The 26,792-nt window shown below is 43.7% G+C and overlaps 2 protein-coding genes across 6 annotated transcripts in view; one reads left to right on the top strand and one right to left on the bottom strand.

The window, feature by feature from the left end:
- The window catches only part of LOC112561375 (nuclear receptor coactivator 3-like), a 96,150-nt gene extending 77,783 nt beyond the window's left edge, over positions 1-18,367 (top strand). For all 5 annotated transcript variants that reach the window (XM_025233838.1, XM_025233835.1, XM_025233836.1 and 2 more), the window contains 7 exons: positions 1,871-2,174; positions 11,414-11,529; positions 11,798-12,018; positions 12,339-12,583; positions 12,990-13,124; positions 13,790-13,956; positions 14,547-18,367. In XM_025233838.1, coding sequence (XP_025089623.1) covers positions 1,871-2,174; positions 11,414-11,529; positions 11,798-12,018; positions 12,339-12,583; positions 12,990-13,124; positions 13,790-13,956; positions 14,547-14,618 — 1,260 coding nt within the window. In that variant the 3' untranslated portion in view covers positions 14,619-18,367. The remainder of the gene's footprint in view (positions 1-1,870; positions 2,175-11,413; positions 11,530-11,797; positions 12,019-12,338; positions 12,584-12,989; positions 13,125-13,789; positions 13,957-14,546) is intronic.
- Positions 18,368-18,452: 85 nt separating this feature from the next.
- LOC112561382 (jmjC domain-containing protein 5-like) lies at positions 18,453-23,676 on the bottom strand. Its single transcript, XM_025233853.1, has 8 exons — positions 22,980-23,676; positions 22,373-22,541; positions 21,887-22,052; positions 21,456-21,647; positions 21,133-21,265; positions 20,340-20,500; positions 19,865-19,987; positions 18,453-19,007 (listed from the first exon to the last, which is right to left on the bottom strand). The coding sequence occupies exons 1-8, from the start codon at positions 23,140-23,142 to the stop codon at positions 18,828-18,830; spliced, it is 1,287 nt and encodes a 428-aa protein (XP_025089638.1). The 5' UTR covers positions 23,143-23,676; the 3' UTR covers positions 18,453-18,827.
- Positions 23,677-26,792: the final 3,116 nt, after the last annotated feature.

Here is a 26,792-nt window from a genome sequence, read left to right as displayed (position 1 = left end):
TTTTCCAGAAAATCAGTTTTATTATAAGTCTCCTGTGTCATCATATTTATATCCTCTGACAGTGACACATTTCTCTTTTATTCTTTCTCTCTCACACATGCACAAACACACTTCTGTATTAACTCTGTAAGTGGTTGAGTGGGCATGTGCAGTCTTAACAGGTCGTGCTTGACATACTGGTGAGCTGTTTTTAATATGGCATGATATTGCAATTGAAATGGCCTCTGCTTATGCTTCTCATTAACCTGTTTTTGCCTTGAGCGGATTACCTCTACTATTCCACACAAATATTCACTTGGCTCAATTACGTTATTGAAAATGTTTTTCGACTGACCAGACCTTGTTGATATGTATGCCTATATTAAAATCAAATTTAATGTTACTTAAGAGTACTTAATGTTAAATTTTGACCTTGGTTTCATGTTAATGATCAATTTAAGACAGAGAAGCATCTAGATGATAGAATTGCCAACATGGCACTTTTTGCATTTTATAATAATTAGGCACTTTCCAGTCAGCCAAAAAAATTATTGGATGGCACAAAAAGATTGAAAAATTAACTGTGAAATTTAGGTTGAGGATAAATTCCCATCTATCATAAAACGATAATGCATTTACTGAGTTTTTGTGTATTTTATTTTTCGTTTTCTTCCTTTCTTCTTGGTACTTGTCCCTTATGTCACCTGTTTCAGGGACTTAAAGAAAAATGCATCAAACACAAATTACAGCTGATCAGTTTGTTTTTAAATAATTGGCTTACCAGCTAGCCAAGTTCTCGTGTTGACAGTATTGGCAGTGTGTCTTTGTGCCATTCTTGTGAAAGCTTTGAGCATTTTGTGCTGTGAATCCTATTCATTGTTAGTGCGTGCGTGTAATGTTTTTGCATGCACGCAGAAAAAAAAAAATCGTACAATTTTACAATGCACAGTGAAGTTAACATAGGGTTTATTTGAGTGAATAGCTGAGTTTCTTTCTAAAGCATCATTAAAGTGATTCTAAAAGAGAGAACAGTAAATTGGTATTACATATCTACTGCTTTGAGAGCATCTTGATTTCCTAAGCGTGTCATTTGTTCATGTCAAGCTCAGTTTTATTTGTAGCATAATTAAAATCATTTTAGTTATCGTTTTATTAAGTTTTTGGCAGTACATATTTTTTATATTACCATATTATAGTTTCTCAAGTTGGCATAAATCATTTACATTATAGTAATTTGCTTTGTTAATTATGGTTGCTTTAGATTAACTCATCAGTGTGTTGATACTTATTTACTTAATCTTGAAGTTTGTTGTCATGAAGACTGCCCTTTGCACACGCAGCCTTTCTTCAGGACTGTCTCTCCTTGAATCGCAGGCCGTGGTTAGTCTTGTCCCTGCAGTGTTGTGTGCGCAGCGCCATCTGTGACTTGGGAGTCCAGCTTTGGTCCTGCTGCACACCTACTTAAAAAAAAAAAAATTAGTGGAAGACTTGCTTGCTAAAGATCGTGCATGTGTTGCATGCCCGCCCTTCAGCATGCCATTTTCATCAGGTCAAGATTTACAGATTTAAACCACAATGAAAGGCTTAAAATATTTTATATTTCAGTTTTAGGTTAGACCCTCTAAACACAGATTTTGTAGACAACTAGGATACAATGCACGTATAAGTACTCAAGATGAATAACATCTTGCAATTAAATTGTAAGTCTTTTCATGCAGATTAGAATGTATTCAACAACAAAAAACTCTGGACGCTTTATATCATTCTGCTTGCTGTGAGGTATTGGCCTTATTAGTCGCCCTGGCAACAAGGTTGCCTGACAATGACACCTGAGACCTCCGGTTTGTGAATTCGTTGTGGACACCTGTTTACTATAGGCTGCTTGTTGCAGGGTGCTCAGTTCCAGAACCTACAGCGGACCCGGACCCTGTCCGGCAACTCCCTGCCTAGCCCTGCCGGGCAAGGCTCTCGCTTTCAGTTTCCCACCGATGGCCAGTTTGCAGGACCCCCAGGTCAAGGACAAGTGGCAGGAATGTTCTCCCCAGGGCAGAACCAAGGGGGTCCAGTACCACCTCCCGGACCTCAGCAGCAGCAACAACAACAGCAGCAGCAACAACAGCAACAGCAGCAACAACAACAGCAGCAGATGTTCTCACAGAACCGCATGATGCAGCGCTCACACAGCATGAACACAGGTGAGTAATCAGGGCTTGGTTAATACAGTGTGCAGATCTATGGTTCTTCCTAGCAGCTCACTCACAAAGCAGTCTGGGATTTTTCTCCATATCCTCTATACTTTGCTTTGGGTTGGGTGGATGCAGTGCTGCCATGGAGAATTGAAGAAGGTTCTCGCTCCTTGTGGTAGGTTCTTGGCTTGGAGCTTCTAAATCTAGATTTTCTTTGACAGAACTAGGAATCACGTTTCTGCAATGATGTGTTGTGTAAAACCAAACAGGCCCGAGATGCAAGTATGTTTATGCGTCATGTTTCTAATAATAATAAACCAGAAATTGAGAAGCAGTGCAGGCTATAGCTTGTTTTTATATACTCGCTCCCCGCTGCCAATAAAGAGGCCATGGATTTCATAAGCCGTGTTAGGTGTGCGTCCGCTTCACTGTTCTGAAAAGCAGATAGCACACCTGCAAGCCATTTGCGGATAGCCGGGGCCAGACGCACAGCACCTCACTATGCAGACCTAGGAAACTAAAAACCGACCACGCTTTATGATCAACGGACGGCCTCGCGTTCAGCGCTTAGCACCCACAGATGTGTTGTGCTGCCGGCCCCACGAGATGTTCCCACAAAACAGAGGAGGAGGCACAGCTCGTGCAGTGGGAACCTCGCTTCTCCCCGACTTACTCAGGTAACCGAGAAGGCAGGAAGAGGGCAACAACTGACGTAAACATCGCTGCGTTCCTCCTGTTTGTTGTCCACAGGAACACTTGCAAGTAACTGCGGACATGTTACTCGTAGGGTGGCCTTGTGCTGCTGCAGGACCGGTGATGCAGCCTGGGCTGTGAAGGCCACAAACCAAGCTGTCACGCTGAGAAAAAAGGAAAGGCTTAACTTATTAGCAAGGGAAACAGAGATTTGAGCTCATGTATTCTTATCTCACGTGCGTTGTGTTCATTTTGTAACAGAAGAGCGCAGAACAAACACGTGACACCGAATACTGTATACGCAGTAATCACTTGCGTGTGATTGTAGCATTAGCACTCGCAATTTAAAAAGAAAAAGAAAACACTGGAAAGCAATGGAATTGTTTTAGACGCATGATGCTCACACTGAACTGGAAAACGCGTGGGTCGCAAAATGAACCGCGAGGTCACGTGGGCACGCCGACGAAAACCGAGACCAATGTTTCGAGAGGGGGTTAGGGGAAATCTACGATAACCGAAGTCAACGAAAACCCGATGTTTCACTGTATTTCGTCACATATATTTTTGTGCCGTATTTTATGACCTATAATGGACCCCGCCCCGATTGTTTTCTGGCATTGTCACACGTGTTTCTTGTTTTGCTTTTGCGAGCGCCACAACCGTTTTCTGTGGGTGTCGTCACCGGCACTTGGGACCTTAGTGGCTGCTGCAGCTTCATTCCCATAAGCACACGTTTTGTTTGCGTTGATGATGAGGAGCACCCGTGGTGCTGGCTACCCAAGTAGTCTTTTGCTAATTGTTTCCATCTGGCACGACGAGTACCCTTCTGCTCCCTCCCGCCGGATCGAATCCATTCCTTCCTGCCGGACAGTGCACGTTCGGCCGAACCTTTTTTTTTTTTTTTTTCACGGCGGGAAAGAAGAGATTCGACCAAGGTAAGGGGAAGTGCGCGGCGCTGACTACTTCACGCGGTTAGTCTTCAGCATCCCAAGATGCGGAGGTCACGTTTCGGAGACAGTTCCTGACATGGTGTATGCAGTGTTCATTCTGTCGTTCACCTGGAGAACACACACACACACAAAGTTTTTTCGCAGATGACGAATAGACACTGTGAACTGACCCCCATTTGCGTCGTTCTAAAAGTACTTGAACCCAGGGAGTATCGTACGACGGTCACCAGCGGGAATGACCTGAACAATAGGCCAGGGATTATCTCCGTTCAGTATAAGAAATTGTATAAATTTGCTGACTTGTGTCCGATCAATGTTTGGGTAAGTGGAGGCCGCTGTTTTCGGCAGTCTTGTCGCAGCTGCACTTCAGGCCGAGCAAGTCTCCCCTGACGGGATTAGTGTGGTGACAGATGCAAGACACACGTGGCAAAAAATTTAATATCACTCCGATCATGTTACTCTAGGACTGTGCACACACAAAGTCATGAAATCCTCAGCACCAAAGATGCTGCGTGTGCACCCATCGGCACTAAGGCCTGAAGGGACTGCGAAAGAATGTATGAAAGTATGAAAGCGTCATGTCATAATTCAAGAACATGTTGACGATGATAAGGTGACAGGTTGGTGACAAATAACGGTGTCAGAAACAGTAATGAGAGATGGCACATGGCCAAACATACGGAAGCTGGGATGAAAAGCCAAACCTGGCGCAAGGTAGCACATAGCAAACATTGGCAACAAGTGGCGGCCTCAGCTCGGGGATAAGACGGAAGCAGTCAGGGATGACATCTACTGGTGTATAGAATAGTGTAAGTATGAAATAGCTATCTGGCCAGAAAGTTGAAATCGTGACACCGACCTCCAGTGCTTAGCCAGTTATATAACCGACCTCCGTTGCAGTTAACATCCATTTCAAAACAGTGATGAACCTTTTTTGCCTGGCCTGACATTTTCATGGAAAGCGCAAATTGGAGAAGGCGATAAAAGATGAAAGCCAAGCGGGCGGCTGGGGTTTAATCCCAAGAAAAACAAATTATTGGAGAAATGGGGGGAGGGGGGACCCAAACGCATTGCAGTACATCACATGAATACGTTTGTGTTATTAGGCTGTCAGCACCTTGTGTGGATATCGTGTGCTTGCCGTGAACTCTGCCATACCTCTACACATCATCTCTGTGGCGATCACCGTGACCCTGTCACAGCAAACAGAGGAAAACAACGGTACCACCCCACACCCGGCCTACACCAAGGGCCCGCTAGCTTGGTTGCTAAACCTTTCTGCTAAAAGCCTAGCTGCAATTACAGCTAAATATTAGCCCCGGACTGAAGTGCACATTGTAATTTAGGTGGTGTACTCTGTCACACTCTGTCACCTGGTCGATTTGACTTAAGGTTGTGGGACGATGAAGTCAGGGCAAGATGGATTTTGGTTGAAATAACCACCCATCCACCACCCCCGATCATTGTTGTCTCTTTACCCGTGCACATCAGTTGGTTATGCTTCATTAATGATCTTTTGCAGAAGTTATGTGTCTATAACAAATAAAATTATTGTGACCGACCGATTGCTTTATTGCGACTTTTTGCAGAAATCACGTTAAAAAATGTAAATAAAGCGCCTTTGTCTGCCACACTGCACATGTATTGATCACTAGCTCTTACCTGGAGAGCTCCTCTATAAATCTTTAGTACCACATAACACTGGCAGAACAAACATGATCAGCTTAAAGTGAAAATGACAAAAAAACATCATGATATTGTTTTTAAGAGGATTATTTCAACATTTAAATGAACTTGAATTTTATAGGTATTTAAAGTCATGGTTTGTGAAATGAAAGACTGGTTGGTCTTCCTACGAAGACCCCTCAAAGTTACGACCAAATTTTGGTGGATTCTAGCAACTTAATAGGGAGACTTTGCTGTGGCTGTAAATGATGAACTTTGTAAAACTGTTTTCGGTGTCCCTTTTCCTTCGCTTAACTTTTCATTTATATGTGGCTTGCCCTGTTGTGCACTGATGTGGCAGAGCTGCTTTCATGGCTTGACATTCACTTTCAAAAATGATATTTCAGTGCTATGTGCTAATAATGATAATTTAGCACTGTGGTAATAATGCTTTAAAGTTAGGTGTCTGTTACTCAGAAATGAAAGTAAAACTTACACATTATTTTTTTAATTATTGTATCTACTTAACATCATTAAGAATAGCAGCAATGCCTCTGCTGATGTCGGACGTTTTGATTAGAACTGACCTAATGTAAACTTTACCCCAAAGATTTGCATAATTCCAGAATCCGTTTTCTTCTGAATTCCCAGAAAGAAATATCTGAATAATAAGGCTTGGGAGAAACTAATACTTCACTTCAGTTTTGTCACTGGGTTATGTAACTGTGTGTTTGTGAGACTGTGTGATGGTGGGAAGAGGGAGTGATTCAGTGTCCTAAGGTGATGATGGAGGTAGAGTTGATGATACATTATGGTCTTTGGATAAAGAATGTTTGTCTCAGAAGTACCAGCAACTAAACATGTGTTACAAAGACACCAGTTTGTATTATAATTATAGTAATTGACTTGGTTTTTCAAGATTTAAAAAAAAATTTTAATGTTCAGTTTTTAAAGTAAAAATCCCAGTTAGTCTATCTTGTGTAGTTTTTTTTAAATACTAATATTGCATTTTGTTTCATTCACTCCTTTTACCAGTTATTTCTTTTTAAAGGCAAACATGAAATCTGTATCAGTTGGCTACAAGTTTGCATATTTTCTAAATCCTCTTTAGTATTATCTCAAATATAATTTTAGTGCTGTAAACTAGCTTAATACTTAACATAGTTGTGGATTTAGATGCTCAGAAAGTGGGAAAAGTGCATGCAAGTTACTAAACACTGTAGAAATAATTTTGAATTAAATTGACAGGTGTATTAAGCAGATATGCTACCACTCCTTGTGTAGGCTCACTTAACAAATTCATTTTATTTTTGTTTTATCTCACGATGTTAACTCCAAGACTACAATTTAACAAAAGCTGTGATGGGGCTGTAGTTTTGTGAACTTGCCTTACCACTGGTCTGTTGCTGTAGCCCCAGCAAGTTAGGGCCTCAGTAAGAGACCATAGGTCTGAGAATGCCACTTTTACATTACCAGGTTTTGCTCTGTCTGTATTTACCTATGAAGCAGCTTCTTTCGTAGTTAAGGCACTTTGATGGCAGATATTTTAGAGATTATTGGTGTCTGCATCTACAGGCCCAAGATGAAAGTAACTACTGCATAGCTTTAATCCACAGCTGTTGTCTCTGAAGAATTGACAAGCTGTTGAATAAATCCTCCCTGCAATATCAACTGAAACATATGCACTGCCATGCTTTTTTAGCAGTTGAAAGTTCTTCCTATCTGTATATGTATTAGATAGTTTTACAGTTATTGAGTTATTATGATTAAAATAATCAGTGCAAAAGAAATAAAAAAGACGTCATACCAGCATCCTGCTACATCACTGGATTGCTGTTCGTGGAGTTTGTGGCATTCCCCGTGATATAGCCTTAGTTTGCTGGCACGGCGTTAAAAACAAATTGTGGCATTCCAGCTCTCAGTTGATAATTTTGTAACTGTAAGAAACCCATTATGCTAACAAGCAAGCACATTCCTAGCTTCTCTTTTAGTTTGATCAGAGGACGATAACCTTTCAGCTACTGACATTGGGACAGGTGCCACTGCAAAAACTAGTGGCAATGTTTTACACAGGCACCTGTAACAGCCTGCTAGCCATTTATGCCACCGACAACATCGGCAATCTTACAGCAGCCAGGGGTGTGTGTAATGGTGGTGGTGGTGGTGGTGGGGGGAATGGGCTGTTATCTCGAAAACAACATAAAAATTGCTATTTTAGCTTGCACTGCAAGTGGTTATGCCTGAGCGATCTTGTTAGAAATTTCCAAATCTTGCTTTAGACACCAAAATCCCCTTTAGCCCAAAAAAAAAAAAAAAAATCTCTCCAACCATGTTATGCTGAACAATGCACACACAACCCCCCAGGTTTAAACTTCCTACAAACCACGCAACCACCCACCCCGACCCCTTCGTGTGTTGGGGGTGGGGGGAGCCATGGTGTGATTGTGAAGTGCTTTCACGTGATTTATCCACGCCATACGAACGCGTTACAAATATTATGGAGCAGTGGCCTTCCTCTGTCCAATTTCTAGAGAAGGGCCGGTGTTGTGAAGTCGAAACCATCACCATAGCAACGCCGAGGGGCAGAAGTTCGCTTGGTCACCTGTGCGTTAAAAATATCGTCTCGAGAAAGCGGGCAGGTAGACGACGAGAACGTTAAAAACATGAGATGATGACAATTCAGATTTCAGGTAGGCTTAAAATTCCTGCGTGGTTTTTGTGTGCCTTGTGGTGCGAGTAGCAGGCGGGGGTCAGCCGTGGTCGCCGTCACATAAGATCGACATCCAAGCTCGACGAACTAGGTTTGAGGAGATCGGCGAACATGTAGAAGCTAGCGTCCTGATGAGATCGAATTTGATTTCTGCAAAACGGAAACAAATGTTATAGGTTGCTTACATTATTGAACACAATCATCACTATCACCACCCCTTTATTTTTTTTTTTTTTTTAGATAAATGTATAAAAGTCGAGGTCGAGTTTCCTTTGACTTGTCAAAGACAGGGTGCGTGTACATCGTGGTTCAACTTTAGCAAAGAGTGTCACGATTGCCTCTACTGTTCAGTTCGCCCGTTATCGCCTTTCTCTAGTTTCTTTGGTTGCTCGTAGATGAAGAAGCTTCAAGGGTACCTGCTAAGGTGTCACGTGAGATTGACAGTTGAGAGATCGTCGTCGGCAATGTTTTCATTGTAAACGATCGGATAGGTGGATACATTGTTGATGAAGGTATCATTGTTTCAAAGAGTAGCAAAAGTATCGGGCTTCGCCCAGTCGATTTCTGCGGCGAACTCCTCCCTGCTAGGACATTGTGACAATTGTTTTTAATCTGCCGCTTGAGTCAAGTTTATTTAGCCGGGCGTCGTTGTAGCCAGCTAGGAAAACACCTGTGCTGTTGATGTCCCTTCCCTGATTAGACAGTATTCCTCATGTTTAGCAACGGGGATACGATGTGTCGAGTGCAAGAGGACATTGTAAACAAACACAAACCCTGTTGTTCTAACCGCCAATCGACACTCTCACATCATGCTTGCTGCATCTATCCCTGTCTTTCTCTCTGTAAAATAACCTGTCGAAATTTATAGCAGAGATATGTCGCAATTGGTTCTAAATAATTTTGGTTTTCTTTATTTGGAGCCACCGTTCACAACTTAGAAATAGAAACAAGTATGAGGGCAGTAAGCATAGTCTCTGTAAGCATAGTAAGCATAGTCTCTGACAGAACTACAGACGCCAGGTGTATGCCTTGCCGGATTGGGCGAAGGTCGGACAGACATTGCCACACACTTATTGATATCTTAGTGGGATTTGAACTCCATGTATGCCCCCATTCTGACGGGTGTCGCAAGGAAGAGATTTCTTTTTGACCAGTGGACTCGCGCAAAGATTTCCGCACAAGTGCGTGTGGCTAATATTGGAAAGTCTCGTGGCTGCGTCGTCAACTCGGGGTAGAATGTTGCGGGTGGAGGCTGTTTCTCGTTTGCGTTAGCATCTGCTGGTTTTACGCGGGAACAACATGTGCACGCGCCTGACAACACGCGGAGCCTGCAGACGACAGGAACTTCCTGCAACAAGCGGTCACGCCCACCGCAGCGCAACTTTCGTAGTTGACAATCGCGGCACTGCGGTTATTGTATGCCTACACTTTCAGATTTCAAAAAAACAAAACAAAAACAAATAAATGAATGTACAGATATCAATAAACAAAATGCCAGAGCAACGCGAGGGCGGAGTTGACGGGCTGAGCTCCGCGTTGTAAAAGTATTGATCGCGCGGCGGCCATGATCGACAGAAACTGACGGCAAGCAGACGACACCCGGGGCCACTGGTCTCGGTCACTTGCTTGAACCCGCGCTGAACTCTACGCCGCCTGCTTTCTAAAACTGGCGCGCGCTCCACCGCTGGATTTATGTGAAAGGCAAGATGGGGAGGGAGTGGTGGTCTCGGGAGGAAAGGAAGGAGGAAGAGGGGAAAAACCCTGGTGAGTTGGGGGCATCCACAGGCACGGCGTGCGTCGATATCTACCTTTTGACCCGCACCTGAACTCTTGCCTCTTGCCGGGGCCGATTGATTGCCGTGCGGGGCGCGCGCACAAACACGCGTGCACGTAAGCACACATAATTGCAATACCCAAAATACGTTGGCGGCTTTGTTGGTTTTTGTTTGTTTGTTTTTTGTAGTTGAGTGTGATTGACGAGCGGCAGTTCTGTTGCGGTCGCTGCTCTCGTTGGCTGTCGTCGCACGGAGGAGGGGGATGGAAGGGTCAGAGCGTGGGGCGACGGGGGGGGGGGGGGGAGTTACGTCAATCACGGCAACACCACGTAGGACCTGCGCACGGCGGTGACCGGAAAGAGACCGTGAGTGGCGGAGACGAGCGAAAGAGCGCGTGGAGATGAGTGGGTGTGCTGTGGTCGTGCAGCTTCTCCGCTCCCGCAGTCGTCAGGACGATGCTGAGAGAAGAGGGCTGAATGATACGCTGTCCAGTTCCAGTACGCCGGGCACCGCCATGATGGGTCACTATAGTTGAAGTCCCATTGTTCGCTTGAGCAGGTGATCGGTCGGACAGTCGTGCAAGGATTTCTGCAGCATCACGCAGTAGCCCGTTTAAAAAACAAAACGAAAAGTGATCATTTCTGAAGATTTTAGAGTGACTGCAGCAGTCCTGTGTGCTTCAGAAACCTGAGAGAGACTCCGTTGTCTTGCTGGTGAACAATATGCTTGTATGTGCATCCACAAACAGACGCTCGTCCTAAGAGAGGGAAGAGTAGCGGGTGACACAGCTGGAGAACTTTTAAAGTCCTGGGGAAAGTGCTGAGTTAACCGCGGCCTATAAGGTCCATCAATTTAAAGACCAGCATTAAACAGTGACCTATAGGAGCAGACCTTTATAATCTTGCTGGTTGTGTTAGAGACATTGAGTATTGGGCCTGTACGCCCTTAGGCAGACAACCATGCGGCAAGGGCTGTTGGCAAGGGGCAGAAACTGCCTGCAGAGGGAGAGAAGCAGTTCAGCGCAGGAGGCAGGAGATCATGACAAAAGTCATGCTCACCTTTTTCAGTATTTCGTTAGCCACTACCACCCTTATCTGAAGAGTAGGTGTTTGTGTTCTCATTAGGACATCTAACGACCTTATTTTGTGCAGAAACTTGAGTGATGTTAACAGCAGGTGTCATCACTACATCTAGCAGATGTTCCCCAATCCTTCTATTAGATGTAAATAATTTTTGTTTTTTATTTTGCATTTTTGCTGTGTTGGGTGAAATTTGCAGGAGGATCTCTTTTAAGTTAAAATGTAATCGATACTGTTTCAGATGGTATTAAGAAAACTAGTGTTTGTGGGAAAGGCATGATGCCAGATAAACATAGTAATAACCCATCAGTAAAGAACTCAAGTGCTTCACATCACCACCAGCATATGTCTAGATAGTTATGTTTTGTCCTTGCAGGGTGTGGCTCTCCGCGCACATCACAGAGTCCTTTTGGTTCCACAGATCCTCTGCTTCTGTCACCACATGCCATGTCACCAAACTCCGCACTCCGGCAGCAGCCCCAGCCTTCACAGGTTAGTACAATTGTTCATAATCGTTGTAACTTTTGACTGAGATTTTTGATGCCTGTCTTGATTTCATTTAATTACACAATTTTTTCAAACATTCATTTTTCTTCTGATAGAAAACATTTCTAGTGGCTCATTCATGTTTCTAAGCCATTATGGTCCGGCAAGCAGTTGTAATTTAGTATTTAAAAAAAAACAGCTATTAACTGGTAGATGAATTACTTAAAGAATGAGGTGAAAATGCTTGACTGTGCACCTTCACTTTTGAACACAGGTATCACCGACATTCAGTCAAAGTCCCATGACATCACCACAGTACAGCCATGCTGGGGCACCACCTCCTTTCTCAGGCCCCGTCTCAGTCTCTTCCGCAGGAGGCATGCCTCCGTCCTTCAGTAGTGGTCACCTCTCCTTGGGTGCTCCAGGAGGAGCAAATTCTGGCCAGCCATTCCATGATTTTGAATTAAATTTCTTTGACAACACACTTTCAGACAGGCAGGTTTTGTGTGGACATATTATTGAATAAAATCTTTAAATTATAAATTGCAAATGTAGTCAATTATCATAGCTCAGAATCAGCTGTATATCTAAGCCATGCTCAAATCAAAATATAAATATTGAAAACTTTGACATTCTACAGGCAGACCATTTTTAACATTAAGAACAGTCTGAGGAAAAACAGGCCAGTTATATGGTAAGGTGATGTGATGCTGATGACCTGTCAAACACAAATCTCCCATGACATGTATTACTTTGTGACATGATGCTGAGATACAGATCGCTCTCTCACACATTTGTTTCCTTTCTTTCTACAGCAAAAAGCTGCAAGCAGATATGGGGCTGCCCACCGCTGGTCCAACATCAACGTCTCAGTACGTGAAGCAGGAACTGCGTAATATATGTAACGCACGGTCAGAGAAACAGATGCAGCAACAGACCCAGATGCAGCAGCATCTTCTTCAGCAGCAACATCAGCAGCAGCTGCAGCAGGCTCCACAGCCAATGCAAAGATTGCTGGCTGACTGTGACAGTGAACTTCCTCCGGATATACTGGAGACCAGTAAGCTGATGATCACTTTCTTTGAAGGGACTGCACAGTACTAGGGGCATTTCAGAGCAGATCATTTGTGTTGAGTTTTCCACTGATAATTCCTAGTAAGGTTTACCACACTTAAGTCTAGTTTTGCAATAATAGCTATATGCATCCTGTTCACATACACTTCATCCCCTCATCTTGTTGAGAACAACTCTGCCCAGGTTTGTCAACAGAATAAAGTAAGTTTAATATTGATTAATATGTTTGGCACTTGCCTCTTGTGGCTGCATTATTTTTTTGTAAGTTTATAGAGATTACAGTTTTCATTAGGTTAACAGAAGGATTGTTTAGCATGTAATTGTAGCATGTTCACTAGGATTGCAGTAGGATTGTTTTTGGCAGACTTGCAGTGGGTTACATTTTATTGCAGTAAGCAACATGTCCCAAGATCACGGAGGACCCTTAGCAGAGGAAATAAAGGAAGAAGAGATAGTTTCTCAAGCACGCCAGGAGGCTAAGAAACGATACAAGCAGTTTCGTGCTCTTTCCGTTTCTGAGCAGTCTCGTGAGTAAATAAAAAATTACTTATATAGCACCACTTCGCTGTCCTGTGGAACAAATCTTAAATCACAGCAGTTGGTGTTGTTAAAATAAGGGGGCGACCTAACAAAATGACACTGATGTGTAGTAGACTGTCAGCTCTATGCCAGAGGGTAGTATCCGCAGACAGCACATTCTGCAGCCCAAATGGCATACAAGCAGGAAGACAGATCCACAACAAAAACAGTTCCAAGCAGCACATCCAACACAACAGATGGCACTAGTTGCATTGGAATGGCAAAAGTAACTCAACACACATGCGCGCGCACAAAGTCTACTGATGACAAAGGAACTGAAGCTCGGGGAACTGTTGCAGTCGTGAAGTTTTTACATTAAAAAGGGACAGGAGTCACAGACATGGAAGGGGCATTCACAAAAGCAGGCATATCACACTCACATACCAACACCAAGTCCAGTAAAAAATGAGACAGAAGCACAACAGAGACCAGCCCCCTCCAACTATTTAGGTGAAGGACCATCACGCTGTTACCTGTTGGGAAGGAATTTGTTGCATGTTATGCATTGAATGGGGGACATATTTTTCACTGGTTCATATTTAACTTGTTTCATAGAAAGTTAAAAATCCAGCCTGTGGCAGTTTTTTAAATTAAATTGTGATGGGATTTGCAGCATTACAAGAGGAGGTAGACGATGCAGAAGCCAAAGCTACGAGTCTCTTCCGCAACCAGCTTCTGAAGCATCCACCTCAAACTGCACCTGCAACAGTATCACAGAGTTCCAAATCAGCAGCTGCTTGTACCACACAACAGGTCAACGTTTTGCAAAAAGAGCCAAGGGTAAGGCTACTGATGCAAGACTCCCCCAACCCCCAAGTAACATAGAGGCTGCTAAAAAATACACCTTGCATCAGAGAATGACAGGACGAAGGTGACGGTAGACCACATGAGTGGCACAAGCACCCAGAGTATCTGATTGAGTACACAGAAGAGATTTAAAAGTGATGAGTCAATTGTTGAAAACTTCACGATCCTTTAATTAGTGTGCAAGTAACCTCACTCCTACTTCTGTCTTGAGACTTTCTCGTAGTCATCCCTGACAAACCACATGGGTTCTGGGCACATAAAAACATAAAGTAAAGGGTTTATGATTATGTGAGAGTTACCAGGCTTAATGGCTACTTTGTTTTGTATGAAGATTATTATTTCCTAGAGGGTACAGAGATGCTTTAGATTGCTTGATACGAGACAACAGGAAGGGAGGTGGAGAGAGACAAGAACATAGTGTACCATCAAGCAAATGAGAGAAGGTAATGGGTGCCTGTATAAATGTTACAAAATAGACAGTTAAAACGGTGTAGAAGCATTTATAAAATGTTTAACCGATTATTCCATTTCTCTTGTTTTTCAAGGTTGTTTTTCTGATGCAGACTCCTGTTGATGTGAAGCCACCTGACAGCAAAAACAGCCTGCTGCAGCAGTTGTTGGCCGACGTCCCATAATGCTCAGCTTGTCACCTTCCTACGAGCTTCATTACATCCCTACCTCCATCATGTTGGTGCACAGACAGCATCCCATGATGTCAGTTGCTCATGTCGCAGGTTTGCGAAGATTTTCAAGGCTGCAGGTTAGGTCGTGCCGGCTGCAGTACGGGACAAAGAAAGCATCAAGACCACATTGTGCTTCAGCAGGTTTTGACAGATGGTTGCTGCATCCCTGCTTGTTTGATTACAATGGTCATGTGTTCTGTCAGCTGTCAGCATCGTGGCACCAGCCTGCACTGCCAGGAGCATTATCTTTACTCACTGAGGAACAATTTTTGAACCAAAGAAAGACTCACATCTTGTGTTGCCTTAGTCACGTGTCTGCATGCTTTGTGCTGAGCAAAATCACATCTTGTTTCTAGCTCTTTTTCAGAGAGAGACATGTTGTTGCCAACACCTAGCATTCGTTGGAAAATACTCTGTACAGCTGTAAAATGTGGGACACTTTTCCACGAAGATATGTTCCAAGATGAACATAAGTATGGACATATATTTTAAGTGCCACAACTCCAACCAAGCTGGGTGTTGATTAGGCGCATGTGCCCACATGGAAACCTTCCAGAAAAATATGACAGCTAATGCTGCCCACCTTCTCCAAGGTCGTGTGTTGTAAGCCTGAACGAGAAACAGTCGTCTACGTTGTTTAGGTTGAGATTTTTTTGGGGACAGTGGACTACACACTTTGGTCACTTCATTTGACAGAAATGTTGCTTGCTGCACAAGCTGGCCACCAAAAAACGAAAAAGTGCCATTAACAGATTTGTTACACATTCTGGTACAAGGTGTTGTCACAAAGATGCCTAAACTTGAGCTTTTAAAGAAGCCATGTTTGTTTTTCCCCCACCCCAAACCCCACAAGAGCACTCTACAGAAGTAAAAAATCTTTGAATGGTGGATAAAGAGAGTAGGAGGAGAAACTGTTGTCAGGTTATCCAGCAGCAGACACTGAATGCAGCCGCTTGATTAAACTTCCCTCCCCCACTTCCCCTGTAAATTTATTGTAAGTAGTTTTATGATCTCATGAACAAGCCACAGTGTGTGTGTGTGGTCAGCATGGCAACGTCACGCTCTTGCTCCCCTCTGTGTATATATGTGTCTCTTCTGTTCCGGTTTTGTTGTCTTGGGAACTGTGAGCTGTTCACACAGTCCATCACAGCTGGAAGATCAGGGGTATTGATGGGGGATTGGTATGATGGAGAGGGTCTGAGGACAGGAGAAGCGGTACTGAGGACCCTGCTTTGTGGCCAAGAAACCATCATAATCTTGATTGCTTGTAACATCCTTGAGGCAAAACCGAAGTTTTAAAATTTTTTTTTATGTTAACAAATTTTTACAAGGGAGAAAGAGAGCACACACGCTCTTTCTTGTCTTGATGTTTTATTGTGATGGACCAAATCTTAAGATTTAACTTCATCTACCAGGAAAATCTTGGTCAAAATCTGCTCATGCAAGAGGCCAGTTGGAAAGGAATAAAAGATATACTCCATTGTTGATATTTCCCCAAGTTCATTACAGTACATGTATTTTTCCAGGTGTCATCTCCGATTGAAGATCATGCAGGATACCTTCAGTAATCTGTCTTTATTGTATGTGCTAGACTCGTGATGGTGAATGTTTTGGACCATGCCCTGTGTGCTGCTCTTGAACTGATGGTTGCAGCTTCTACCTATACAGTAGTGGTGCTGCCTCTTTCAGGCTGGCAAGAGAGTGAAGCTTTTGACAGCTTGTGCATGCAACCCAAAACACTGTAGGTCACAAGATGCTGTGTATCAGATAAGGGGAGAGTTTACTGAGGGTTCCAGTCCACCACTCTTATGGACACCATACCCTGTGTTTATATAGGGGCATACCTCAGATATAAGCATAATGTATTTTTGTACAGAAATCCGATTTCCCACAAGTAGGTCTTCACGATTTTTAGAGACAGCTGCAAACTATAGAGATTAAAAAAAAAAAAAAAATAGGGTTGTGAAAAGTAGGACAAGCGTAAAACCAACGAGCTCAACCATTTTTTTTCCACAGAAAGTTTTTCTGTTGCTCCTTTTTTCTCAAGCAAAATTTCTTTCACTATCTAAAGCAATAACTGCAGGATCCGCTCAAGCAAAGTGATTGGAATGGGACTCGGCTGACAGGACACTGTCCTGCCTTGTAGTTTTGCAGGCTGCAACTGTGCCCATGTTGGTCTGGTGTCCCAAGAGCAGCAGGCATTCTTCACAGGCATCTTCCCCGTTCTCAGGTTCAGCAATTCAGTGCCTCAAGTTCATTCACACTACAGCTGTTTTCCTTGTTTCTTTGGTTGACAAGGAGGGGAGAATGCTCCAGACATGGAGATCATCAACGCAAAGAATGTTAGGCCTGCAGTCGAAACATCGCACCCCATTTTTTCAGAACATCTCATGAAGTTTCTGAGGATGAAAGATATGCACCAAAATAAAAAAAATAAAAATACACAAAATAAAACTAACGCCTGTGCCTAAATTGCAGCTCTTTTTATTCTACGTATTTGCCCCCTCCCCTCCCAGGAGTGGGATTTATCCCCCACGTAGCCCTGCAGTGGGATAATCAGTATTGACTATGATGTCAGATATTTTGCTGCATGTACTGTGTTCGTTACCAGTATCAACACCTAAGCACTAATGTTGTTTTGCTGTTTGTAAGCTTTAACAGTGTAACCTAGTTAACTTTTTTTTTTCCTGCTCTCCTGCAGTTTAAAGGAACAGAGATAAAACGAAAAGCCGGTGCAGTTTTTTTTTTTTTTTTGGAAGAGGCCAGATGCTGTGTATGCACAGTGCTGAGAGAATCACTGGCTGTTGAATGTGATACGTACGGCAAACTTTCCCATTGTGGGAGCTGCCCTACTGGTTGGGACACTTTGAGTTCATGAACAAGGTGTGCAAAACATCAGGAGCTGCTGTTTCCACAGAAGATTTGTAGTTTGTTATCTGTATAAATGTACATATTTTTGTACTAGCATGGGTGCAAGTACTTTGTATATTGGCATACGTGAGAGCAGTGTTGCATAAGAGAGCTATACCCAATGCATTTTGTCCAGAAACTGAAAATGCTCTTATTACAGTGCCAGCAAAGCTTTCCCTTTCTCCTACAAGACATCTGTGCCTTGTCAGTGCTTTCTTTTATTTTTGCTGTTTGTATTTTTGTTTTTTAATGCAGCTTCCCCAACCCCCGCTAGATAGCACTACCTCTGAAAGGATTAACAAAGAAGTCACATGGTTGTGACATATCTTTTTGTTTGCTCATTTGTTGAGAAGAATTTGTTTGCCAGCCACTGATGTGTCAACAATTTGGGCATAATGTCCACAGTAGATGTCAGCATATCTCACCTTTTTTTGTGCAAGTATCCAGAGGCCTCATTACTCAATGGCAAGTGGTGCGGTAGGGTTTGTGAGGTATAGATTGTGCTCATGTTTCATTTTTTTTATTTGCTGTAAAACTGCTTTCTGGAGATTAGCCCATACCCCAAGATCATTTTTGTTTTACTTTAACTAGGCACTACCTACAGCACGTTGTAACTTCCTCTATGGCTTTGGATTGTGATGGAAAGTGGCCATTTTAATTGTATACAGATTCAGATTTATTGCTGTGCTCATACACTGTACAGATGATGTTGATGTCTGTTGGATTTTGTGGTATCAAGAAAAGAAAATGTACTTGGAGTCTGATAAGAGAAAGCCACAGATGAAACAGCATCCTGTGACTTGCTTGAATGCTTGGTCAGTATGCCTGCGCATAGAGGGGTGTTGGGGGCTGGGTAATAAGGCACAAAACACAGTGTTTGGATACGATTGATCTTTATTTGTAAATAATACAAGATTCCAAAAATCAGCACACAACCATTTTCAAGTTGTGCATGTTCACCAAAAGAACAAAATTTACAATTTCTAACAAGGTTGTAGATCAGACACACAGCAGAATGTTGAATCTGACAAAAGGTTACCAGAATCAGTGAAAAAGGTGCTACAGGTGCAGTATAAAGTTTGAAAATAGCAGCAGATCAAGATTAATATAGTAAAACAATAATATAGCTGGAAAAAGTCTCGACTGGCAGTCCTGCTGTTCAATATACAATCATGCTGTCATAGTAGAGTCAAACTGAGGCTCATTTCCCCCCCCTCCACATACACACATAAGTTTTGCTTTCAGTAACACCTAGAATTCTTCGTGAAGTGTTGCATGCTGCCTGTAGCCGGGCTGGGCGGAGTTAAAGATGGCGGCCACCGCCAGGAGCAGATCATCAGCAAGGGAGATAAGCTGTAACCTGCCCAGCTCCTGCTTACCTTCTCCAGCCAGCATGGCAAAAACCTCATCAGCAGGGGGATGCTCAGATCCCTGGCAAACACAGATAACAAACAACAAGGCACAACATGTAATAACAACAAAAATCACTGCAGAGAAAAGCCAAAGCACATATTACAGAACCAGCTTTTTTTTTTCTTGGACTGGAATGAATGGAGCAATGCTTCTTATTGCCTACATCTGCCATCACATCAACACACAATCCCAACTCTGCTTCAGTGTGTAGCATAAAGGCAGTATAGTCCTAGCGTCAGTGCGCGTGACACAAATGTGAAAAGTCACAATCTAATTAGAATCACTTGATATTTGGAGTTATTAAGGTGGTGTGGTTTTATGGTTTCAACGGGGAAAACACAATTAAACATGGCGTCTTAGTGGTCTTCCAGTTTTCATAGCTGCCCACTCTTCTGCCATGTCATTTTTGTTGGCCCACCTTGTATTTCATGTCTTTACCAAAACCATTCTGACAGGAAAGCGACAACACCACCTAGTGTTCCTCTGCTAATATCAAATAAAATAATGTCTGCCTAGTTTAGGGGGTAGCAAGATAAACAATGGATGAATGCATAGGGCGAATCGATAATAATGAGAAGAATGTTGATTTCTGCAGTGCCTTTCCCCATCAACTAGCCGGGCTCCAAGCTCGTCACAAAAACAAGAACACGTGTACATAATAATAGAAATAATGGATCAAAGGGTCACATCAGCTCTGGAACCGAGGGGCACGCACGATGCATCGAAAAAAATTCATGGAGCAAAGAGGAAGGAACCCGAAATACCTCACTGAGTCTTTTCATTGTGGTCTCACCTACTGGTTGAGCTTTAGATGATGAAATGGGAAGATGGAGAATGGTAGCAAGTTGTGCGGACGCCTAGCAAAGAATACTCACGGAAGCCATGGACGCCTGGTAAAAATGGCGAAATTTGTCCCGTGACAGAGAATGCCGCGTCCCCATTTGTAACAGCAGCAAGTTCTTTAGTGTTTCTGCATTCAGCTGCGAGTTGGACAGATGCTAGAAAACAAAAAGCCCGTGTGTATATTTTGAGAACAAGAATTTAAACCATAAAGCGCCAAACTAACATTAAACAATGTGTAGCTCCCGTCAAATAACACAAACAATAATATTGTAATAATAAAAGATGTCATTCGTTTTCTTGTATTCGGTAAAACTAGAATGAATGTCCTGTGTTGGGGTGTTTTTGTTTGTTTTTTTTATTTTTTTTGGGGGGGGGGCCTTTCGGATCTTTAAATTTGTACCAAGAAACTTCCTCCCCGCCCACCACTACACACAAACACACACACACAGAGACACACACACATCCTAAACATCTCTAAACACTCTTGGCTATGTTGTGGGTACCTACCCGACGACCCTCTGTGAATGTCCAGGTGAAAGAGGCCTCAGTCAGCGGGAGGAATTCTTCTTCAATCAGCTTGCAGCCATTGTCATCAAAGGAGGTGGAAGGTGCGAACTTCACGGTTAGAGAGATGCTGCGGCCGTACGAGCGAACCTGGTGCAGGTAGCCTGCAGCACACATCAAGTGGCCAGTAGTATAAACATTGTGCACAGCGACACACCTGATGCAGGTAGCCTGCAGCACAAAACATTGTACACAACACCTGGGACCTAATGTACGAAAGAGACAACGGCCGAAGTCCGGGACAGGACAGAAAATGTCTGTCTTTGACGGAAACCCGTGAAACGCAGAGCAGTCGGCGCCGCGCATTTCCTGCGATTAAAATCTGAGAGTGAAAACCTGACGCCCGCTTTAGTGTTCCAGCAGGGTCAATTTTGTATGGTTTCATATACATTTTCGGCTTCATACATCAAGTCCCTGATGCAGGTATGCCAGTATAAAATATACGAAAGAAAATGTTGGGGGAAGGACTTGACCCTCCTCCGCTTAAAGCACCCAGCCTTCAGTATCTACCTGCAGGTGCTGCGGCACACACAGAAAAGCTAATGGGTTTAAAAGAGAAAAAATCACTATTGGTGACAAGTTTTTTTTCTTCAATGTACCACCGTGCCACCCCGTCTCGCACCCTGAAGGCCATTTTTAACCGTACCAATACGATCGAGTCTGGCAAAACCTGTACTTGACGGTTAAAGGAAAAAAGTCTTTACCAGTTTGTATCAAACGGTAAAGCCCGAGATACCTGCGGGTATGAAGATGCAATCCCCAGGGTACAGGGTGGACCAGATCCAGGGTGTCATAATGATGTTCTTGTACTTGAAAGAATTGATTATCTCCATGTTCAGCCGCGAATGTCCGCTCAGAGACCCTTCATACTGGAGACAGACAATGACTGGTGATAACAACAAAGTCGTTGACTGTAATGTGCGACGACAACTAGCGATGCTACTGACGAAGACAAAGACGAGCGATGACAAGGATTTTGATAGCTGTAGTCACACATGCATGCCTAACCCAATCCCTCGTCCCTTGATACTAACAATAACGCGTGTATGAGACACTCACGTCGTGGATGAAGGCAAAGTTGTTGCGGAACTGGTTGTCGATGAGGATGAAATCTCGGCGACCGAAGAACACGCAGTGGAGGTTGTGGTCGTCGTGTGAGTGCAGGCGGGAGGACGTGCCGCCGCTGCTGACCCACAGCTCCGCCTCCTGCAGGCTTCGAGAAATCGTGCCGCACCGCAAACACTTGGGCACCTGCAGGAACACATCGCACGAGGGGAGAAAAACTTTCAGCAGACTGAAGGAAAGGGTGTCTGTCCATTATATTATTTAGCTAGACTTTCTCTTTCTCTCTTTCACACACACACACGCTCGAGCATACATACGTTTCCACTTGACTATGACTAATGGCGTGTGTGGGGTCGGGTGGGTCTGGTTATGCGGATGGGTTTGGTGGAATCTATCACTGCTAACGTTTGCTGAACTTTGCTCACCGGCAGCTCCGCCATGAGCGCGGGAGGGATAGTGGAGGCCAAGTACCACTCCTCGTACAGGTAGTTGTACATGAATTTCTTCAGCGTCATCACCTGTGGCGCCGTGTGCACCTCGTCTCGATGTCTCATCACTTTTACCGTCACTGTCACGTTCTGTTTACCGTACCTGGTGCAGGTGAGGTAAGGAAATGTACGTCAACTTCTGCCCTGACTTATTAAAAAACTAGGGACAACACATTTACAGCTGTGGGCTACAATATCTTTGCAGTGTATATGAATATTTTGCAGTAATGTTTGTATAATGTTTTTATCCATCTTTCTCTCTATCAACTTGGATACAGACTTGTAGATGCATACTTGCATACAACAGTACGCATGTATGATACGTGCTGATCCATCTATTTCATCTCCCCCCTCCCACCAACCCTCCTCATCAGAGATGCGTGCGACGATGTCCAAGTCATGCATACACCACTGGACGCTCACTTGCTCATCAGGTATTCGTCCTTTTCCCAAAGAGTGAAGGCAGGGGCCTCCGTTACACCATTGCGGAAGACGACGGGGATGGACTTGTCGACATAGTCGCTGTAGAATTCCCGCGTGTTGGGCATCTCGCGCTCAGACCTCACCGGCCCGTCGGGCCGCCTCTGCCAACCTGTACGCAGTGACCCCAGCCTCGTTCCAGCATATTCGAATCACTACAATACTTTCTTTAAATAAAAAGTACACGTTATGGCGGTCACACATGTATCAAATAACGATATCAACGTAATCCTATCACTGAGAAGTGAGACAATGTGTGTGAGAGAGAAATTCACACTGTTTGTCCGGCATATTTCCTATTTATTTTTTCATATTTTTATTAATATTCTGTCTAGAAGAAAATCATAGAATAATATTTGGTCGCAAGTCGATAGCAGTTTCGCATTTCTTGATACATCAGTTACTATGAATACAGGAGCAACACAAGCAATCACGGGAAGTAACTCTGTCAGCAGTATAGTTGCCATGTGACCTCCCTTGGAAGAGAAGGCGAGCTTGTATTATTGTATTGTATATTAGATTATAATGTAAGGTATGTGCTGAAACTTACCCAGAGGCCGAAGGTGCCCCTCGGGAATAGAAGGATCCGGCCTGAAGACAGGGGGTGGGAAGGTGGCATCCATGGACAGGTCCTTCACGAATCCAATCTTGGCGTCCACTACTATCATGGCCGAAATCACGCACACAGACAACACTGCAACCGTTCTCGCCATTTTCCTCTCGTATGGAATATTTTTTACTTAACACAAGAACTGTTGTTGTTTTCGGCAGATGCTAGTCTTACTACATCCACCTTGTCTTGAAAGAAAATCTGTTTTATCCGGTCCTTTGAAGGCGAATATTAAGCGACAAAAGAGGTCTGTTGATGTAGTTGAGTCAGTTTAAGTTGCAATTAAAAAGTTTTCGTAAATCACTCAGCTTTCAGTGAAATGCCCTGACAGAGCATCTACAGTTTTCATCGATACCTGTTGCGGACTGAAGCTGGCTTGTCAGCAGTTTGGCGACAGTTTCGCGCTACGACACGTACACCAGACACAAGGACGTTGACTTCAAACTGACGATGGAAGTCCAGGCTAACGATGTTTGCTCGTAATTTCATCAGACGAGCTTCTATGCGTTCATCTTAGATCATCGCATTATTGGCAGCAGAAAGACGGAATCAAGACAAACATCGGATTCGGGTGAAGACTGGCCGATGTGCAAGTTTCGTCGGAAAAACGTGTTCAAGATGACCTGCGTGGAGGGATTACCCGGTGGTGGCCACGTTGCAGACACGCAGCAAAACTCGTGTCACAAAATCGAAACTTTCTTTTTTTAATTAACCCCTTCCCCGTCCCGCCCCCTCCCTATCCAGCCTATCTTTTTCAATCCTTTCCGCTCCCGATCAAGTAAAGTAAAGTGCGACTCCGCGAGCCTCCTTCGCCAGGTGACGCGCTGTGAAGTCCCGTTCAATGTTTTCAAGCGAACTTCACAACGAGAGCAGAATTCACTCTGTTTGGATGTTTGCTCCTTAGTTGTGCAGAAATAGCATTTGCATGGCTGTTCGACTCCGGTGCGAACTGTTTGCGGGTGTCCCCAGTTGGGCTGTCCTCACACGACTTGACCAGGTTAGCAGGACCGTTAGCAGGACTTACTCTGACCGTCTGTAGCAAAATATTTTAGTCTCTCTTTCTCAAGATTTCGCTATGATTACGATAGAGTGAATGTATAAAGCAAACATTGAGAACGTAGAAGAAACAAAAGCTAAAACTTGGAATCAACGTCGTACAACTTTACAGCAAATTGATCCCCAGGGGCAACTCAAGATAATGCTCGTACTAGCAATAATATAGAAAGAGATAATATAAATGTACATATTGAAATAGTGTCTTTCACACACACATTCTCTCTCTCACACACATTCTCAACAACAGTAGATACAATTGGTGACCTAAGGGTAGTACAAGATGACGGCCAGTAGAGTTTATCGAGTGAATGGCACGTGGAATGAATGAGTTGCGGTGACGATTGGTTCTGTATACAGGCATCGCATACCTACAGCCAGACCGCAAGAGTGAAAACTCACATGCCAACACATGCTCAGAAATAGAGAGGATGCGTGCATGCATTGAAATCAGTAAAGTTCTCTCATCGAACACAAGTGTCGCCCCGACAAAAGCCTTTCTGTAGTCGTCAAGCAACAAGAGGTTGGAGATGGGGATGGGGTTTCATCAATGGACTAACCGATCTTAGCCGAGCAACAGATGGCGACAGTGGCATGTTAATCGAAGCCTGAGGGGAGCATAACCTAGTCGCAAGGTAGCTAGCGGCAACGGCAAGGTATAGCTTGCTAGCTCTCGTGCTTGCGAGGAAAACATGAAAGTTTTCTTCATGACAGCTGAGCACTTGAAATGTTAGGAACGTTTTCATTAAATCATCAATTTTTGGGTTACTTTTTCATATTCAACAGGTTTTGTTTAACGGATTGAGGTGTTCAAAAATTTCTGTCCTAGGTGTATAAGTGAATACCCTTTGATAAGTTTGTTATAAACGAATCAATACAAACCAGAACGAGTTTACGTGTCACTGTCCAGTTCCGACTATAAGAACTACATGTACTTCAATTTTTATTGTCTTCATCGTCACATATACAATTGGATTTTTTAAAAATTATTGTTCGCATGCTTTAAGTTGTCATTTGTCCTTAGGGACTGTTCATGTCCCTGTGCTTCCTGCTTGCGAGGTGTGTTCAGGGAGCGAACATGTCTCTGCGGTTTCTTGGCTCCTGTCTAGTCATCGGTCCTCTGCCCCACCCACTCCGGTCTCCACCCGACCTTATTTTTCACAAGGTGTCGGGTAACCAGCACAAGTCTACGCGACAGATCCGTGTGACAACAGATATTAAAAAGTAGACAACACGTGGTGCGCACATCCATAAAAACGCAATATCGTCCCGAGATGTCTAACACCATGGATAATTCCTTTATTATCTCCGTCCTTTGTGTTGTCGTCAGTGACAAATTATCGTGACCCACGTCAGCAAATGGAGATTTACCACAACTTGCTATTTCTCATCCCCCATACCTACTCAGCCCTTTGACCTTCCTAACCAGCTCTGTTCTCCGTTATCAACTTGCAAACCGATTCCCCGTTGTAATGAAGAGCTCAGAGTAAAATCCTTTATAATTCACGTTATTTCCCTGACAAAGACACGAAGCGTATGAATTCCCGTCACCCGGGGTTCAATTCTGCTACATGACAGGGTGGCAACGAAAGAACTAGCAGCTGGTGGGGAAGGGGAGCAAGAGAGCGGGTGTACAGAGCTGCCACGTCTTGGGGGAAATGAAGACAGCTGCGTGTAAACTATCTTTCCTTTTGATATATAAAGGTGTGGTCGGGGGAATATCATATGCCCTTGGTGTTCTCTGTTAAGTGAACAAATGCACTATTTTCGGTTTGCATCAATCAAGACTGTGACACCTCCATGGATGGCCTCTTTGCACTGTGGGCTGTGCAGAACCTGCTCTTCCCTGTGAAGAGTTTTATGTAACAGTTTCTCTCCCTCACACACGCCATGGTGACAATGCAGCACCTAAAACCTTTTGTTTTAATCAGCCTGCAATCAATCTATTCCACACAGTTTTTAAGTTTGAGGAAGTTCTCATTGGTCTCTTTCACACATGCAGATGCACGTCCTCATCTGGAAGCACCACACTGCACCCACAACCATCCAGTGAGCACCATACACCAGAGACGAGCAGATTCGCGAACGCATCGCAGCAAATCTCGGAGTGAAATCGATGGCATCCTAACATCTGGATGAACTACAAGCATCTGAAGTATGTCTGCCCTCGGGGCTAAGTGCTGTGAGGTCAGCAGAACGTCAAGCTGTTGACCCTACATGGTCTTGAGCAGATGTCACCAGAAGACGGTATGGAGTGTCTTCTTCATCCAGCCTGTCTTCCTCGTTCCTAAGCAGCTATTTCCAGGCTCTAGCAACTGCTGTGAAACATCCCACGTGTCGCAAACCTATTTTTAAAAATGTTTGTTGAATGTGAACGGAAAGTGTGAGCGGATGGCAAGTTGTGTGGGAGTACGTGTGTCTCTTTGCTGTAAGGGCAGCGTCAGAGGAGCTCCTCCACTCATGTAAATGTTGAAAAATAAGATTAAAAGAGAAATTTTTGCTGCTTGGCTGTGACGGGACAATAACCTGACCGTTTTCTCCAGTCCTGACCAGACTGATAAATTGTGTACATTTTTCGCATGAAACATTTTTTTTTTTTTAATATATTCGGTTATCTTTTTGTGTTCTTCGCTGGCTGGTGCACTGGGTTTAACCCGATTTCAAGAGGGGATGTGAAAGACTGTATCATGGTTCTTTGGT

This window comes from Pomacea canaliculata, linkage group LG4 (assembly GCF_003073045.1).
Source record: "Pomacea canaliculata isolate SZHN2017 linkage group LG4, ASM307304v1, whole genome shotgun sequence".
Taxonomy (NCBI): Eukaryota; Metazoa; Mollusca; class Gastropoda; order Architaenioglossa; family Ampullariidae; genus Pomacea; species Pomacea canaliculata.
Note: the sequence above shows the minus strand (reverse complement) of the source record. Positions and strands in the feature narration are given on the sequence as shown.

Bases quoted from the DNA above. Each gene is read 5' to 3' on its own strand.
- LOC112561382 (XM_025233853.1), bottom strand. From the start codon at position 23,142: ATGGCGAGAACGGTTGCAGTGTTGTCTGTGTGCGTGATTTCGGCCATG. The intron at 21,648-21,886 runs GTGAGCAAAGTT...GTGTTCCTGCAG, and splicing joins CGCTCATGGCGGAGCTGCCG to GTGCCCAAGTGTTTGCGGTG. The intron at 20,501-21,132 runs GTATCTCGGGCT...TGTGTGCTGCAG, and splicing joins TTGCATCTTCATACCCGCAG to GCTACCTGCACCAGGTTCGC.